Source organism: Esox lucius, chromosome 17 (genome assembly GCF_011004845.1).
Source record: "Esox lucius isolate fEsoLuc1 chromosome 17, fEsoLuc1.pri, whole genome shotgun sequence".
NCBI lineage: Eukaryota > Metazoa > Chordata > Actinopteri > Esociformes > Esocidae > Esox > Esox lucius.
This window is the reverse complement of record NC_047585.1, coordinates 39021630-39035929: the sequence shown is the minus strand read 5'-3', so window position 1 is coordinate 39035929 and position 14300 is coordinate 39021630. Positions and strand designations below refer to the sequence as shown.

Below are 14300 nucleotides of genomic sequence, written 5' to 3'. Positions count from 1 at the left end.
ATTTTGTATGTACCATTCATAGGCATGTTACACTCATATTCATAATATTCAGTACTTGTACCCGTATTGTCCATATATCCCATCCTACTCTCTTGAGAAGTGCTGCTAGTTTACATTCTTATGTATATTATATCTTTGCTGTAGATGTGTGTCATGTCACAAGAATGTCACTGTTCAGAATAACGCTGTGTTAATCAGTGCATTTGATGAATGAACTCTGAACTTGATATTACACTCACACGTTATATAAATGTTTCATGAGTGGAAGACTCAAGATGCTACTTTTCATTTAGTTCAGTTAATACTCGTACATTGTTTCGGTCAGCAATTTTCTGCCACGCTAGTTCACGTTCGTTTGCTGCTGATACTCTATTGCTTTTTTCTTTAATATATACTCATTGTGCATGTGCATTCATTAATATATCTGACTCCACTGGGAAAAAGTATGTGGTCCGAGACCTTTTTCTCCCGTTGCCATGATGAATCACGTTATTTGCGTTCCATTGATGACGTTTTTTTTCATCTCCTTGTGCACATGCTTTACTCAGGTTTAACTTAACTCGGAGTTGACTGAACTAATTGTTAATACCTGTTTTGAAACCGTCGACTCTTGAGCTTGACAGCTCAGAGTCTGTTAACCCTGCTTTCTGAAACCCCCCCCAGTGTGTGATCTTCAATGAGTAGCTGCCTTGCTTTTGGTGGAAGTCACAACATGTTGCATCAACACGAACCTCGCCTCGATCGCGGTGGCTCCAAATGGATTCCAGGGCTTCGTTCCAATTCCTCCCGCTCGCCAGCCACTTAGCATGCTACCACTGAATGTGCTTAGTTGAAATATTGGAAACGGGCCCATTGAGGTGCGTAGGTGCTCTCGTCACCATGCTGTATTAATCATGTAATCAAAGCACGCGTTCCAGGACTACGGTCCAATCCCTGGCTACCAGACTAGCACCAGCTCCTAAGGTGGAATGCAGGGCAATGCTACAGCATTGGAACCTACAGCATTGGAACCTACAGCATTGGAACCTACAGCATTGGAACCTACAGCATTGGAGCCTACAGCATTGGAACCTATTTCAGGTCGACATGTCTCCATGTTAACCAGATGCCTTGTATTACAAGAGTAGCCTGTTTTCACCGAGTTTGTATTACCCTTTTAATAATACAGTGATTCCTACAAGCATCTTGCTGACATCCACCAAAATGGGTAGTTTTGGTAAATGCTCCTCTAGTGTGGAATGTTGGAACCAAGCCCGTTTAGGTCAGCATGTCTGAGAAGTTAGGACCGTCTTGTCCTGTAAACCCCGGGTGGGTTTTATGACCTGGTCTTACACAACCCCACGTCAATAATGCATGACGCTTATTCCTGTGATTTGTTTCCCCCCAGCTGGTGCTGGAGGCGCACAACGTCCCTGACCTCCAGGCGGGGGTCAACTGCTCCTTCGAGGGCTACGTGGAGACCGAGGGACACATCCAGGGGGGCCACATCTACTGCCTGTCACCGTCGGCTCGTGACATCATCCCCATCACCCGCAACCAAGGTGAGAGCCCCAGCCAGTCTGACCCAGCCTTCTCTGGGTGCACACGGATGATGTCACAGCTCTTCATTCCCTACTAGGAGAGGGATGAGGATGTCATACGACCAGGGATGGCCCATGGCCTCCACGTCAGTCACATTTCGTGGCTTCTTCTCTCGCTCCAAATCTAACCCTCCCCCAAGCACCAAGACAGTTCTGTATTTATTGACTCTGAAGTATGAAGTATGTTCAGAAGCGTTCATATTACCTAGAATTACGCGTGGTTATCAGTTCTAATGCAATCGCGGCACAATGACACCACCATTGCCTGTAATGTCTCTTCAAAGGTCCAAGATGAAGGAGCTGTGTATTTTTAGATTCCCCAGAAGTGGCGTGTTCAGACTTGAGTTCCTAAAGCAGATTTCTTATCAGCCATTATGCATTGTTATCGGCTTTAATGAAATCTAATGGTCCCTGTGACGAGATATTTTTACCCCACTTACTCTCCTCATGGTCTCGCTGCTCCTTAGTTGTGTTGCTAAGCGACGTGCCTGTCTCCATAGGGCATAAGCGAGTGGTGAAGCTCTACCTCAAGTCCAAGGAGACTGGCAAGACATTTGCCGGCGTGGACTTTGTCTTTTACAACTGCAGCGTGCACTCCTCGTAAGTTTTCTGTGACCCTTTTTTTTTGTTTGTTTGTTTTCTATGTCCTCTGTGCTCTTTCTTCAGAAAGTGTACCTCTGTCTTCTCCCTTGTCATCTGTGCTTTCTTCTCTTCTTTCATTTCGGTTTTGCCCTTCAGTCCTCTTGTGTTACACTGCCCCTGAGAGGATGCTGTGAGCCTGTGAGCGCACACACACGCACACACACACACACACAAACACACTTCACCACCCCCCCCTGCATCTCAGTCCACATCTCAGGCTCATGTTACCATCACTGAGGGGGGAAAAAGCGTCCTTTTACAAATGACCAGATTTTGAGATTCAAGATGGTAATTCTACCCATGTGATCATAAGGTACTGTAACTGATAATAATAATATCATTATAATTAATTCATAGGAAATGACATTCTCTCTTATATTAGTTCCCTAAGGTGGCCGTGCGCTCTAAGAAGTATTAATTACCCGTGTAAAACATCTTAAAGGGTCAATATATACCAAAGTATTCACAGTGACATACTTTTTGTGCCGGGGTTAGCATTTGTCACTTCAGGCACAGCTATTTCCCTACAAACTAGAGCAGGAACGAACAGAGAAACAAGGTTTTAAATGTATTGGGTCAGTTAGGGTGATTACTAAGACAATGGAACTAGTTGTAGACCTAGCGCAGGTCAAAAACGCCACATCACCCAGCTCAACTACCAGCCTTTTAACCGTGACTCTGGAGAGACCCTGTTTAGTAAAGATCTTAACCAAACCAGCCAGACGGGACCCGGGGGTTGGGGGTCTCCTCAGGCACGATGGACTTGACACCCCTCCCCCCCTGGATGAGCCAGTGTGGGGTCAGGGGGTGTCTGCTAGGGTATTAGCCGCAGGGCACCAGATGGCTGGTGGGCCCCAGAGGTCCCTCAAAGCCGAGTGTCCCCCGTGCCAGTCAGACAAGCCTCCTTGGAGGATGGGGCCTCATTGCAGTGAGCCATCCAACACACACACACACACACACACACTCACACACCACTAAGTTGGCTTGGGGGTGTGTTGTCAGCACCGTCAGGCTTATGGGTTCGGTCACGTCTCTTCAGCTGTTAATGCTTCATCAGTACCGTAGTGTCGGGTCTCTGCATTAGCCACAGTGTACCCAGAAATAGTATAACGGATTTGTGCAAAGGCGTGCGGATCATAGGCTGTGTTTTCTCTGCCACCCAAGGAATCCCAAGTTCAATATTCTTTCCACGACCGTCCACGCTCCATTTTGCATGCCACCCATGTCGCTGTTGCACCTTAAACACTGATACAATTCTTGCTGCTCAGGTGCTGTCTTGGTTCCTTCACCGAAGTGGTTGTCTTGGTAACTAAGTCAGGTCATGCACAAAAAAAACCAGCACTTCAAAGCAAAACTGTTTGATTTGAAGGGTCAACACGTAATTGCAGGCTTGGTTTCAGGATTCGTGTGATCAGATTCCGTGTGTTTCGCTGCCATTCAGGGTAGCGACCAGATGGGTGTCCTGTAAGTCAACAATCGGAAGATCTTAATTGAGCGGCCTGTGTAAACATAGCTGACGCTAAGGAAACGATACGCATCTACAGAGAGGACAGTTATCCAAATGTGACACGCGTCCACCGAGTGAAACGAGCGGAGATGCTGAGTAAATCACATTTAGCTGTCACCCAGGCCTCTCAGCCACTCTGCTGCGGGCATCTGTGCTTACTGTCCAATGATGAGATCAGCCCGGTAATGTCATTTCCGTAATGACTCGCAATGACTCGCGGAAGAGGCTCTCGCCGTTTCGCTGCTTGGTCATTGTTTACAGGGATCAGTTATTTCTCCCCTCCAATTTTATTTTTGCCGTGTCAGGACCCCCGCAGTAACTCCAAGACGCTTTGGTTGAGAGCGTCTGCCAGATGACTGAAACTTAAAATGTTATTGTACTCTTTCAACCCCTGGATCGTTCTCGCATTTCCCCGTAGACATACAGAACGTAGCGGAAATCCAGTAACCCTGCCCAGGGATATGGACACAGTGCCTCCGCCCCCTCCCTCCTGTTTATTCTGCTCCTTACGTCTTGGCCCTGTGCTTAAAAAAAAAAAAAAGAGCTATAAATTTGCATAGCAGTATTAATCTAATTAGAAGTCCCACTGTTTCAGTTAAGGGTGGAGAGATTGAAGTAGAAAATCACCCGCGGCTATGATTACTTCTTAATTAAATATTTCCATACATCTCCCTCTTCAATTTATCGGGACTAGGGGGGGAATGTCTGGCGGTGGGGTGGGGTTGGACGTCTCCGTAGGAGAGGGAACGGAGCACCTTTCCCTGGCTCGTTTCGTTTGTCCGACGGACCGTCCCCACGGTGTAGTTCTGTGAGTAGATCCCCCTGGGCCGTGTCATGCTCTTCTGCAGAGAGGAAAGGTCTGGGATGGAAACAGAGGTGGATGGAGACGAGAACACCTCCAGACCTCTTCAGCGTGTGAGCGAATGAGCAGGACATGTCTATGCGTCAATATGATTATCTGGTCTCCCCTTGTTTCCACACGGCCCCACTAGGCCCTGCATGCCTTGTTCTGGCCACTGGGGCGTAGGCACTACAACACACATCACTCGATTTAAAAACTGTTTGGTACCAGGCGAGCAGGTAATCAGTGACGAGTGTGGTGTCCATATCCCTGCCGCATTAAAGCGCTGTTAATTTAGAATATCTAGGCACATTCAGAGTATGTAATACCATCAAGTCGATAAAGCGGCGTACAGTGCACCTTCAGAGTGGTGGTGGTTCGCAGCTAAGCCCTTTTATCAAAGGTGCAGACCAAAGCGAGGGAGAAATCACTGCCTATTGTGTTGGAGAACTAATGCCATCGCGGCGCAACGGTAGCGTAGCCACATTACCATTTGAATATGAAAGGCTCAAATTAGCATTAGCATCATAAGCGCGGCCACGCGTGGGGCACTCTGTTGAGGAGCTACAAGGGGGTCCAGGGATGGCGGCACACCTTCAGATCCAGGAGTCACCCTCTGTCTCCATTAAGCTCTGGAGCCGCTACTCAGGCAGGGTTTTTGTCCTGGCTGAGGGAGGTAACGAAGGGATAGGCAGTAGGGGGTCCTGACACGCTGCTCTCCTGCTCGCTATTCTACAGACCACAGATGGGACTTCACCAACGGGATGCTCGTTTTCCGTAATGAATACCAGATGATATGAAAGGATCTGTGTCCAGTATATGCGTAGCCTACATTTAACCAGTTAGGGGATTTGACCTACAACCTTTGCTTGCTGGCGTTTTGTTCTATTCCCCCAACCGTTTGACCAAATTAGCATGCATGAAAAAAAAAAAAAAAAAGGGACCATTGTCAGGCTATGTAAATGCTTAAAGCATAGCACAAACCGCGAGGCTAACTTTCCCTTAGCTGAATGTCCATTTCAGCCCAGTGCCTGGCCTCGCCTAATCAACCCTACTCCCCTGTGTAACTACATTGATGAATCTCCCTGCTGCACTGATGTCAGATTAAGAGGCCTGTGATTTCCTGAGCCGCCCATTGCTCATTCTAAATGGACAGGCTCTCTCAGCACAATGCTAAATTGGTCAATTAAAGGCGCAGTGGGATTGCATTAAAGCCTGGGTCTCCGATCCTTGCAAAGAGGGGGGCCGGCGGAATCAAACGCTTTGAGAACACACCTAACAAACGAGCATCCTAATTGATCCAGATAAATCTGCGTCTTGTTTGATGGATTCAGATCTTGTCCGACTGTAAAAGCTTTGAGAATTAAAGCCTTGTTTTTCCTGACAGCCGTAGAATAGGAAATGCTGTTCTACACAGGGAAGCGTATTTCGGTCCATGTTGTGAGCCTGCAAGTATTGATTGAGGCACTCTTGCCAGTGAGTTTGCTCCCTGCAGATCAAGAAAGATAAGGAGAGACCATGTCAACCAGGAGAGAATGTCAGTCTGGCTTTAGATTGTTTATCTGCTTTTGGTGAATTTTAAATAATGTAAATCTGAAAACCAATAGTTTATTGAAGAGGTGCATTGCAGTTGAAATGATTAGGTTTGTAGAGCAGAGAGAGAGACCTTAAGCTCTGTTTCTGGTGGCAAAGCAAAAGAGAACAAGAGTCTCACATCAATAAACCCCTGCACACTGTTGCGCAAGGACGCATGCCCTCGCACACATGCGCACAGACACGAGCACGCACACACACACGCACACACACACACACACACACACACACACACACACACAGAGCCCAGCGTTCCTGTCGATACCTGTGTCCCAGAAGACATCTCCACAAGGCTGTGGGCTACTACCCTGCCCCTCTTCATCTCTTCCTCATCCCCTCCGCCTCTCCCACGATACCTGGCCCCCACCTACCCCCCACCTACCCCCCACCCTTCCCCGTCTCAGAGTTCCACCCCGCTTTTGATCTCTTCTTTCCCTCTGCTCATCACTCCCCACCTTTGGGCGCCGGGGCTAAAGTAGGTGCATTAAAATGGTGAACGCTCTTAGCTGGAGGATGAAAGCGGCTTTAGACAAAGGGCTGGGGAAGGTTTGAAACCCATGGGGAGAACACAACTCTGTGGAATGGATTGAAAACAGGGAGAGAAAGGGAGAGGATGAGACGGAGACTAAGCTTGGGGGTGGGGGGAAGGACAGGTGGAGAAGAGTGAACGGGGGGGGGGGGGGGTTGGAAAACAGAGAGGAAATGACAGACAGAGAGAGGGGGAGGCTGAATGGGCGGGGGTGGGAAGGCGAGGCGCTGAGGGATGGCGAGACAGAAGGGTAATGTGAACGGGCGGGAAGGAGAAGGGGTGAAGTGGATAAGTTACAGGGATGTGGTTGATGGGGTGCGAAAGATCACGAGCGTAGACTCCTCTAACGCTGACTGTCCCCCCTTCCCCAGGTGCCTGTCCTGTGTCAAGGGTTCCTTCCCCTGCCACTGGTGTAAGTACCGGCATCTCTGCACCCAGAACGCCAACGACTGCTCCTTCCAGGAGGGCCGCGTCAACGTGTCCGAGGTGAGTGTCACGTGGCCTCGCGCCACGCCCCCCCCCGCCGTCAGCACCTCCCTGTCGGGCCTTGTCTCTCCCGGCGCTTTCTAATGAGTGGGAGATGTTGAACTAGGGATGCTGCGTTACCTGCTCACATGGTTTACATCCCGCCTGGGAGCGCTTGGCACCGTGACAACAGCGCTTGTATGCCGAGCGCCAGGCAGGGTTTCTGCGTTCACGTCCAATAGGAGGGAGGAATGAATGAATATGGAAATGTTGCCTTGTTCTACATATCCAAATGCTACATTAGCATAAAAGCTAATATCAGTCACGCTTCTCCCGCCTTCGCAGCTGCTCAGACAGTGGAATACCAAGTGGGCACTGCTACTTTGTGTCAACTGTGTTGACACACACACACACACACACACACAGGCGTACTACATTTGTGGACACGCACGTGCACGCTTGAAAATTACGCATGAATGTTGTCTGGCTGTATGTAGACCACTCATTCCTCTGGCGCCGGTCATTTATACACAGTCTTGCATGGAACGGTGGTCCAACCTCATATATCGAGGTCCTCCTTATTTTGTACAGTAATTAAACACACACACACACACACACAACCTGTACACTCACTCTCTTTGTAAGCGCGTCTCTTGTACCAGTCTTATTGTCAAATGTTTATGAATGCAAATCCACAGTCCTCAAAAGTGACTGGCTGTCATGCTTTACTATTATGCATAATCCGTCTAATTTAATCCTTTCATAACGTCAGCCTGAAAACCACATGCACTCTCTGATCCCTGAGCTTCTCTCTTCAAAATGTCCATCTCATCTCCGGGCGGGATTATGGCCAGTGCAGGTCCTCTCGCCTGCCTGTTCGCCAACGGCAATAATTTGTCAACCTGAATCCCATTACCCAAACCCCCCCCCCTCCCGTCAATCTCTTTTCTACGATTAGCCGTGGAACGCTAGCCCTGTAAGTGTTAGCATGGTACGGCTAGCCATGGAACGCTAGCCCTGGAAGTGTTAGCATGGTACGGCTAGCCATATCTGGATTACTGCCGCTTGTTTTGCTCCTTTTGTTTGTAACCACGCCCCTGCACCTCACCGGTCTGCCTGGTGTTCAAGTTTCCCAGTTCTCCCATGTCTCCCTGCCTTTTCACACTCTACACTGGTGTCCAGTTAAGGTCGAATCCTCTTCAAGGCTATGGTTCTTGCCTAAGGAGCAACAAGACAAACGTCTCTTCCCTACCTTCGGGCAATGCTTAAACCTTACATCCCTACCTGGGCTCCTCGTTCAGCAACCTCTGGGCTCATTGCTGTCCCATCGGGCAGTTCCTGGTCCATGCAGTCAAATCTCTTCTGTTCTGGCACCTCAATGGTGGAATCAGTTACCCTTGGAGGCTAGGATATCAAAGTCTCTATCAATCTTCAAAAAACATCTGAAAACCCACCTCTTCCTAGAGTACCTACAATAGTTCCACTACCACCACCTCTGTCTTGTCTGTTGAAAACCTTTTGTTTTATGTTTATTATATTATTATTTATATGGTCAACTTTCCAGCACTGACCTTTCGCGGTAACTAATTGATTAAAGTGTACTTACAACTAAACTGCATGTTTTTTGCTTTTAAAATGTATGCACTTACTGTAAGTTGCTCTGGATAAGAACATCTGCTAAAGTACTTAAATGTGAATGTAATGAAGTGGAAGGCCCTTTATGGGTTGAAATCTGTTTTGCAAAACTGACGCTGCATACCTTGACATGTCTTCAAGCTTTGCATAATTTCGGTGAACCTTGAGTCCGTCAACATAACCAGGAATTAGCAGTCCATTTTATTTGTAGGCCAACTTTACTTGCTACGGATAACGGAAAACGTTAGGAACATTTTGTTATTATTATCCTCTGAAATGGTATACTATCTCTTGAATGTCATATTTTGCGGTCTCCTAAAATGTATGCAATTTATGAGGAGAAATGGGCTCTCCATTCTCCACAGACCGCACTTATCCAACCAGCAACGGAACAAGGTGGCGTGAAATGGATGTACATTGTAATGACGTACGTTTTGATGTGTACAAGGAATTAGCACTGTGCCATTAGCATCCCTGTGCCATTAGCATCCCTGTGCCATTAGCATCCCTGTGCCATTAGCATCCCTGTGCCATTTGCATCCCTGTGCCATTAGCATCACTGTGCCATTAGCATCCCTGTCCCATTAGCATCACCTTATCACTCTTTTAATTTTTTAATTTTTTTTTTACTGTGTATGTCTTTAGAAAAGTAGCATTAGCATGCCACATCAATCCAGCCTCTGGATCTCTGACTTAACAGCAACATGGACAGGCCCTCATGCCTCGCAGAGTAAATGATGCGTATTAGTGCTCCTATCTATCTGTAAAGACGCGGGAGAGCTGGCTAAGCTAGCCGTGTCATGACGGTGGTTGGGAGGAACTGAGGGGGAAAGGCCTGATAAACAGGAAGCGCCTGTGGGGATAGGGAGGGACCGACGGGGAACGGACAGGGAGAGATCTGTTAAGGAGGAAGGGATGGGAGCAACGTGTGTGTTGGCAGGGACACGTGGACCAGGAGACCCTGCCTGGCACAGAGTCTGCTGAGGAGCAACCAGTCGTATGTTCTGGGAGGATCCGTCATGACCGCGACGCACTCTCACACACACACACTCGTTTATCATTGGACTCCTAGCTGTCGTTTCTATTAGTTCTGCTGTGTGTCCCCTACACCAGCGTTGTGCTCCCTGTAGGCTCAACCTGTCCCAGTGTCTCCGCAACCCAGTATGACCTATAACATACTGGTTCCAACTCTACCGGCGGCTGAGCCGGAATGATGAAAACAATGTGTGTGTGTCTGTTTGGGTCACAGTGTGTGTGTGTGTCTGTTTGGGTCACAGTGTGTGTGTGTGTCTGTTTGGGTCACAGTGTGTGTGTGTGTGTGTGTGTGTGTCTGTTTGGGTCACAGTGTGTGTGTGTGTGTGTGTGTGTCTGTTTGGGTCACAGTGTGTGTGTGTGTGTTTGGGTCACAGTGTGTGTGTGTGTGTGTGTCTGTTTGGGTCACTGTGTGTGTGTGTGTGTGTGTGTGTGTCTGTTTGGGTCACAGTGTGTGTTTGTGTGTGTGTGTGTGTGTGTGTCTGTTTGGGTCACAGTGTGTGTGTGTCTGGTTGGGTCACTGTGTGTGTGTGTCTGTTTGGGTCACTGTGTGTGTGTGTCTGTTTGGGTCACTGTGTGTGTGTGTCTGTTTGGGTCACTGTGTGTGTGTGTCTGTTTGGGTCACAGTGTGTGTCTGTCTGTTTGGGTCACTGTGTGTGTCTGTTTGGGTCACTGTGTGTGTCTGTTTGGGTCACTGTGTGTGTCTGTTTGGGTCACTGTGTGTGTGTGTGTGTGTGTGTGTGTGTGTGTGTGTGTCTGTTTGGGTCACTGTGTGTGTGTGTGTGTCTGTTTCATTGTGTGTGTCTTCTTGGGTTGGTGCATGGGTGACTGTGTGTGTTTGGGTTGGTGCATGTGTGTGTGTGTGTGTGTGTGTCTGCGCGTGTGTGTGTTTGGGTTGGTGCATGGTTGATTGTGTGCTTTAGTTTATCAGACTCATTGTAGCTTGTCAGACCGGTCAACAGTCTTATGGCTACAATATACAAACTGTGTTTCATTCTCTTAGTATGAGACTATTTTGAGATAGAGGTCAGTCAGGAACAGTTCCCAGACCAGCCTGTGATGGAGGTCAGTCAGGAACAGTTCCCAGACCAGCCTGTGATGGATGTCAGTCAGGAACAGTTCCCAGACTAGCCTGTGATGGAGTTCAGTCAGGAACAGTTCCCAGACCTGCCTGTCATGGAGGTCAGTCACTTAGATCAGTAGTCCTACTGTTAGACACTTGTAGGACTATTACCCAGACCTTTTATCCAGGTGGGCCTTGTTGGCTCAGTGTGATTGGTTGAAAGAAACATTCTGAAAAATGAAGTGCTGTTATGTTAGTTTATGCCAATTTGATAGGAGACATGTCAGAGAGTTGGTCTGGGAAATGTAATGAGTGACATTTACAAATCAAATATGCATAAATCAATGTGCTACTGACAGGGCGACAAACAAAGCCGTGCATTAGGAGCAACCAGGCAGAAAATTGCCAAGGAAGAAATAAATAAAAAAGTGAGAGGGGAAGAAGGAGGCCTTCACTTAAAAACTTTATTTTCCTCCCCCATCTCCCTCCCTCTCAGCTCCACTCCCCCTTTTATGCACCCGCGCCTTCTCGTTCCCTCAATTTGTTTCTCTCACTTTAACTCAGTTTCTCTCTTCCTCCATCTCTGCCCCGTCTCTCCCTCCCCCCGTCTCTCCCTCACTCACCCACCTCTCTCTCTCCCCTCTCTGCTCTATACATTGAATATCCCATCATGTTTCCCTGTGCTCTGGGATGTGTCGTCGTCGTGGTGGTGGTGATGAATATTTCAGTTCTCATAAATTCGCCCCCCTGAATCTTCTCTCTCGGTCTCGTCTGATAGGCGTGGACGGACGGACAGTTAAATGGTCTCCGCGCAGTTGGCGCTCCTACCCCATGCTTGTTCATGGGTCGTGGCGCTCTGTCCTGCCGGCACGGAGGGTCAGTGCTACATCACCTGTGCAGGGCCCGGCTTTTCACCAGAGTGTGATCGGGTAGTTTGGAACAACGCGTGGCTGTAAAAGATTCCAAGCTCGCGATCTTTAGGTGGCCACTCATCAGATACCTAAAGGAAGAGTTAGGAGTAATTGTTGGAGTCATTAAAGCTCAGCTCCCTATATGGCCTGTCACACCCCTGTGTCTCTCTCAATGATGGCCCCTCCCTATATGGCCTGTCAAACCCCTGTGTCTCTCTCAATGATGGCCCCTCCCTATATGGCCTGTCAAACCCCTGTGTCTCTCTCAATGATGGCCCCTCCCTATATGGCCTGTCACACCCCTGTGTCTCTCTCAATGATGGCCCCTCCCTATATGGCCTGTCAGTCCCCTGAGTCTCTCTCAATGATGACCCCTCCCTATATGGCCTGTCACACCCCTGTGTCTCTCTCAATGATGGCCCCTCCCTATATGGCCTGTCACACCCCTGTGTCTCTCTCAATGATGGCCCCTCCCTATATGGCCTGTCAGTCCCCTGAGTCTCTGTGATGGCCCCTCCCTCTATATTCTGTCGCACTCTTCTGAGTATATCAGTTATCTGTTTCCCCCCAATTTCACTTCCTTAACTATTTTTCCCACCTTTTAATTTTCCCTCTTTCAGCTCAACTTTTCTGCTCTGTTCCTCTGTAAGCCATCCCCCATCTCTATCTCTCTCGCTCAATTTCTTTGCATCAGTCTCTTTCCATTTTTCCCTCTTAGTCTCTTTCGATATTCCTTCCTCCATTTTCTTCATCCGTCTCCATCTCCATCTTTCCATTTCTCTCTTTCTCCATTTATCTCCATCTGTGTCTGTGTCTGTCCATTCCTCTCAGCCAGACTGGACGGTTCTGTCAGTAAGTCTGTCACCTTTCTCATTTATAATCATTATAGCTGCTTTTGTTTCAGCCATGATAAAACAATGATTTCCAGACAGAATGTATCTCCTCAAAGCTAATTAGACTCTGGATCAAAGCCCCAGTCAGCAAGCAGTGAGCGTAGCCTTTTCATGACACTCCCCGCCTTTCTTTCTGAACCTCTGTCTCTATGAACGTATTCCTCCTTTCCTCTCCTTTCTCTTTCTCTCAGTTTCTCCATTGTGACCATCTCTCCCTTCCTTTTCCATTTTCTTCCGACCCTATTCCATGTCTTTGTTCCCCCCTCCCCCCCCATGTTTTTGCCTTTCTGTGAGAGAAGGAGACAAGTAAGCACGGGCCATGTTTAATAAAATATCAACCATGTCAAGAGGAGGGAAGAGAAGAGCGAACAGAATCTCTCCTCTCCTCCACCCACTTCAATACCTCACTATTCAGCTCCTCCAACGCCCTTTACCATAGAGGCAGACCAGAAACACATTCATTAAGACCAGATGGAAAGAACAAGGGAGGGAGGGATGGGGATGGAGGGAAAGTGATGAAGGGAGGAAAAACGAGAGAGAAAGGAGGAACGAGACAAACAGACACTGGAAGGACGAGAGAGAGAGAGTAACAACGAGAGAGAGAGAGAGAGAGAGAGAGAGAGCAAGAGAATAAGAATGTGTGAAATGAAGGAGAGATGAAAATAGAGGGGAGGGAAAGGGAGAACTGAGGGCTGAGAGAAACGCGGAAGAAAAGAGAAGCTGGCAATAACAAACCGCGGATTACATTTTCAGAGTGACGCAATTTATTTTCCAAATGTTCTCACACGAATGAGAGAGAGATTGGCGAGAGGGAGGAAATGGAGGCGATGAATGAAGTAACCGCGACGGCTGGGGCCAGATGGGCCGTAGCCTGGCCGTGACCAAGCCCGTTTCTCCTCCTCAACGTCTTCCTGTCCACAGACACATGCCTGTTCTCCTAGCGGGTCCACCCTGTCTCCTGACAGCACTGAGCACCTTGTCAGAAATGTATGAATGGAGACTTTTCCACCTCATAATCAGATTCCATCCCCTTCAAACAAATCAGTGAAGAATGAGGTGGTAGTGGCCTCCCCTCTCCCCTCTCTACCTCCTCCCTCCCCTCTCCACCTCCTCTCTCTATCTCCTCTCTCCCCTCTCCCCTCTCTACCTCCCCTCTCCCCTCTCTACCTCCCCTCTCCCCTCTCTACCTCCTCTCTCCCCTCTCCCCTCTCTACCTCCTCTCTCCCCTCTCCCCTCTCTACCTCCTCTCTCCCCTCTCTACCTCCTCTCTCCCCTCTCTACCTCTCCTCTCCCCTCTCTACCTCTCCTCTCCCCTCTCCACCTCCTCTCTCCCCTCTCCCCTCTCTACCTCCCCTCTCCCCTCTCTACCTCCCCTCTCCCCTCTCTACCTCCTCTCTCCGTCCCCTCTCCCCTCTCTCCGTCCCCTCTCCCCTCTCTACGTCCCCTCTCCCCTCTCTACGTCCCCTCTCCCCTCTCTACGTCCCCTCTCCCCTCTCTACCTCCTCTCTCCCCTCTCTACCTCCTCTCTCCCCTCTCTACCTCCCCTCTCCCCTCTCTACCTCCCCTCTCCCCTCTCTACCTCCTCTATCCTTTCACCCTCCCTACTTCC

The 14300-nt window shown here is 48.8% G+C and overlaps 1 protein-coding gene across 2 annotated transcripts in view; it reads left to right on the top strand.

Annotated features, from left to right (window-relative positions):
• LOC105016750 (plexin-A1) overlaps positions 1-14300 on the top strand; it is a 193126-nt gene that overhangs the window by 109661 nt on the left and 69165 nt on the right. For both annotated transcript variants that reach the window (XM_010880781.5, XM_010880780.5), the window contains exons 7-9: positions 1388-1541; positions 2081-2180; positions 7064-7178. In XM_010880781.5, coding sequence (XP_010879083.2) covers positions 1388-1541; positions 2081-2180; positions 7064-7178 — 369 coding nt within the window. The remainder of the gene's footprint in view (positions 1-1387; positions 1542-2080; positions 2181-7063; positions 7179-14300) is intronic.